Here is a 1,414-nt window from a genome sequence, read left to right as displayed (position 1 = left end):
TGCTCGGAGGATGGTGGGAAAGAAGAGACAGCGACCACCCTGAGGCACACAGCAGGATGGGCACAGGGAGTAAGGGGCGACTGTCCCCTCTACCCCCACCCCTTTCAGCAGGAGCCTCCTCAGAGAGACAGAGGTGGCTGGGGTGGGGGAGACAGGGGCTGTGGGCCCTCACCTCTTCCAGAGGCCCTGCAGGTGCTTCCTTGGCCTCTGGCTCCTGCTTGCCGCTGGCCTCCAGGATGGTCATGATGGAATTGGGGATGTGTGCTTGCTAGGGGAAGAGCAGGATGGGGGTGCTGTGGAGAGCTCTGACCCAGAGACCCCTCATTGACACCCCAGATCGCTGGTCCCTGACCCTCCAGAGCCCTCGGCCTTCTGTGGCAGTGCGGGGCTCCCCTCTGCCCACCCCCTCCAGCCTCCCAGTGCTGGTCCCATGGGGCCACCCAACCTCCACCCTGGGGTACCTGGTGGGGGGTGAAGGAGCGGACGTGGGCCAGCAGGGGCTCCCGGAGCTCTGGGCACTTGTCAAAGACGGCACCCAGCTGCTGGGGTGGCAGCTGCAGGATGACCTGGAAGCTCTGGGGCTTGGTGCGCTGACAGCACTTGATGAAGCCCTCCCACACCTTGGGGTACTTCCACACCTGGACGGGGCAGGGAGGGAGTGGGCGTGAGAGGCCACACAGTGGCCACCCCAGAAACTGGGAGGACCTTGCCAAGATGGGGGCTCCTCTGGGGCTCCAATTCCTACCAACAGATTGCTCTGGGCCACACAGAGCCCTGCACCCCCTTCCTCTCTCTTCCAGGTCCCAAGCAGCTGGGACCCGAGGCCAACTTGGGAAAAGGGGAGAAAAAAACAGAGTGGCCCTTTCACATTAGGCTCCCTGGGCCAAGCCCCAGGCCAAGTGCTTTGTGAGTGCGGTCTCGGTTCTCACACCAGCCTCCAGAGGGCGACATTAACCCTGCTAAACAGATGAGGCCCAGCGAAGTGCAGGGACTTGTCCAGGGTCACCCAGGAACCAAGAGGCAGAACCAAGATTTGAACACAGGTCTGTCTGAATCTGCATTTAATCTCTAAGCTAGACATGGCAAAGTGGCACCCGGTGGGCTGAATCCAGCCTGTTTCATCGTGGTATTCCCCAAACCCGAATTCCAGCTTCTTTTGAAAACTGGACCATTTTTAAGTTCTAGGATACCTCCTTGCCTGGGTGCACAGTGGTGGGGGGCAAGGGGCAGCCATGCCCCTCCTGGGATGCACACCCTCTAGAGTCTACCACTGGCGCTCACAACCCATCTGCCCTCACCGATCGTGTGGCCACCCTGTGGCTGAGTTAGACTTTGGAGCACTCCTCTGTCTCCGCCAGGGGCAGGGCAGAGGGGCTGGCGGTCTCCGTGGGGCTCACTCTGCTCATCCTGGCTC

General features: G+C 61.3%; 1 protein-coding gene across 1 annotated transcript in view; it reads right to left on the bottom strand.

Annotated features, from left to right (window-relative positions):
- Positions 1 to 1,414, bottom strand: part of SYMPK (symplekin) — a 32,594-nt gene that overhangs the window by 1,210 nt on the left and 29,970 nt on the right. Inside the window, exons 18-19 of the mRNA XM_023535235.1 lie at positions 462 to 869; positions 47 to 268 (exon numbers count right to left, since the gene is read on the bottom strand). Of these exons, the coding sequence (XP_023391003.1) occupies positions 47 to 268; positions 462 to 869 (630 nt within the window). The remainder of the gene's footprint in view (positions 1 to 46; positions 269 to 461; positions 870 to 1,414) is intronic.

Source organism: Pteropus vampyrus, unplaced genomic scaffold (assembly GCF_000151845.1).
Source record: "Pteropus vampyrus isolate Shadow unplaced genomic scaffold, Pvam_2.0 Scaffold138, whole genome shotgun sequence".
Classification (NCBI taxonomy): Eukaryota; Metazoa; Chordata; class Mammalia; order Chiroptera; family Pteropodidae; genus Pteropus; species Pteropus vampyrus.
The sequence above is the reverse complement of the archived record's forward strand: the minus strand, read 5'-3'. Positions and strand labels throughout refer to the sequence as shown.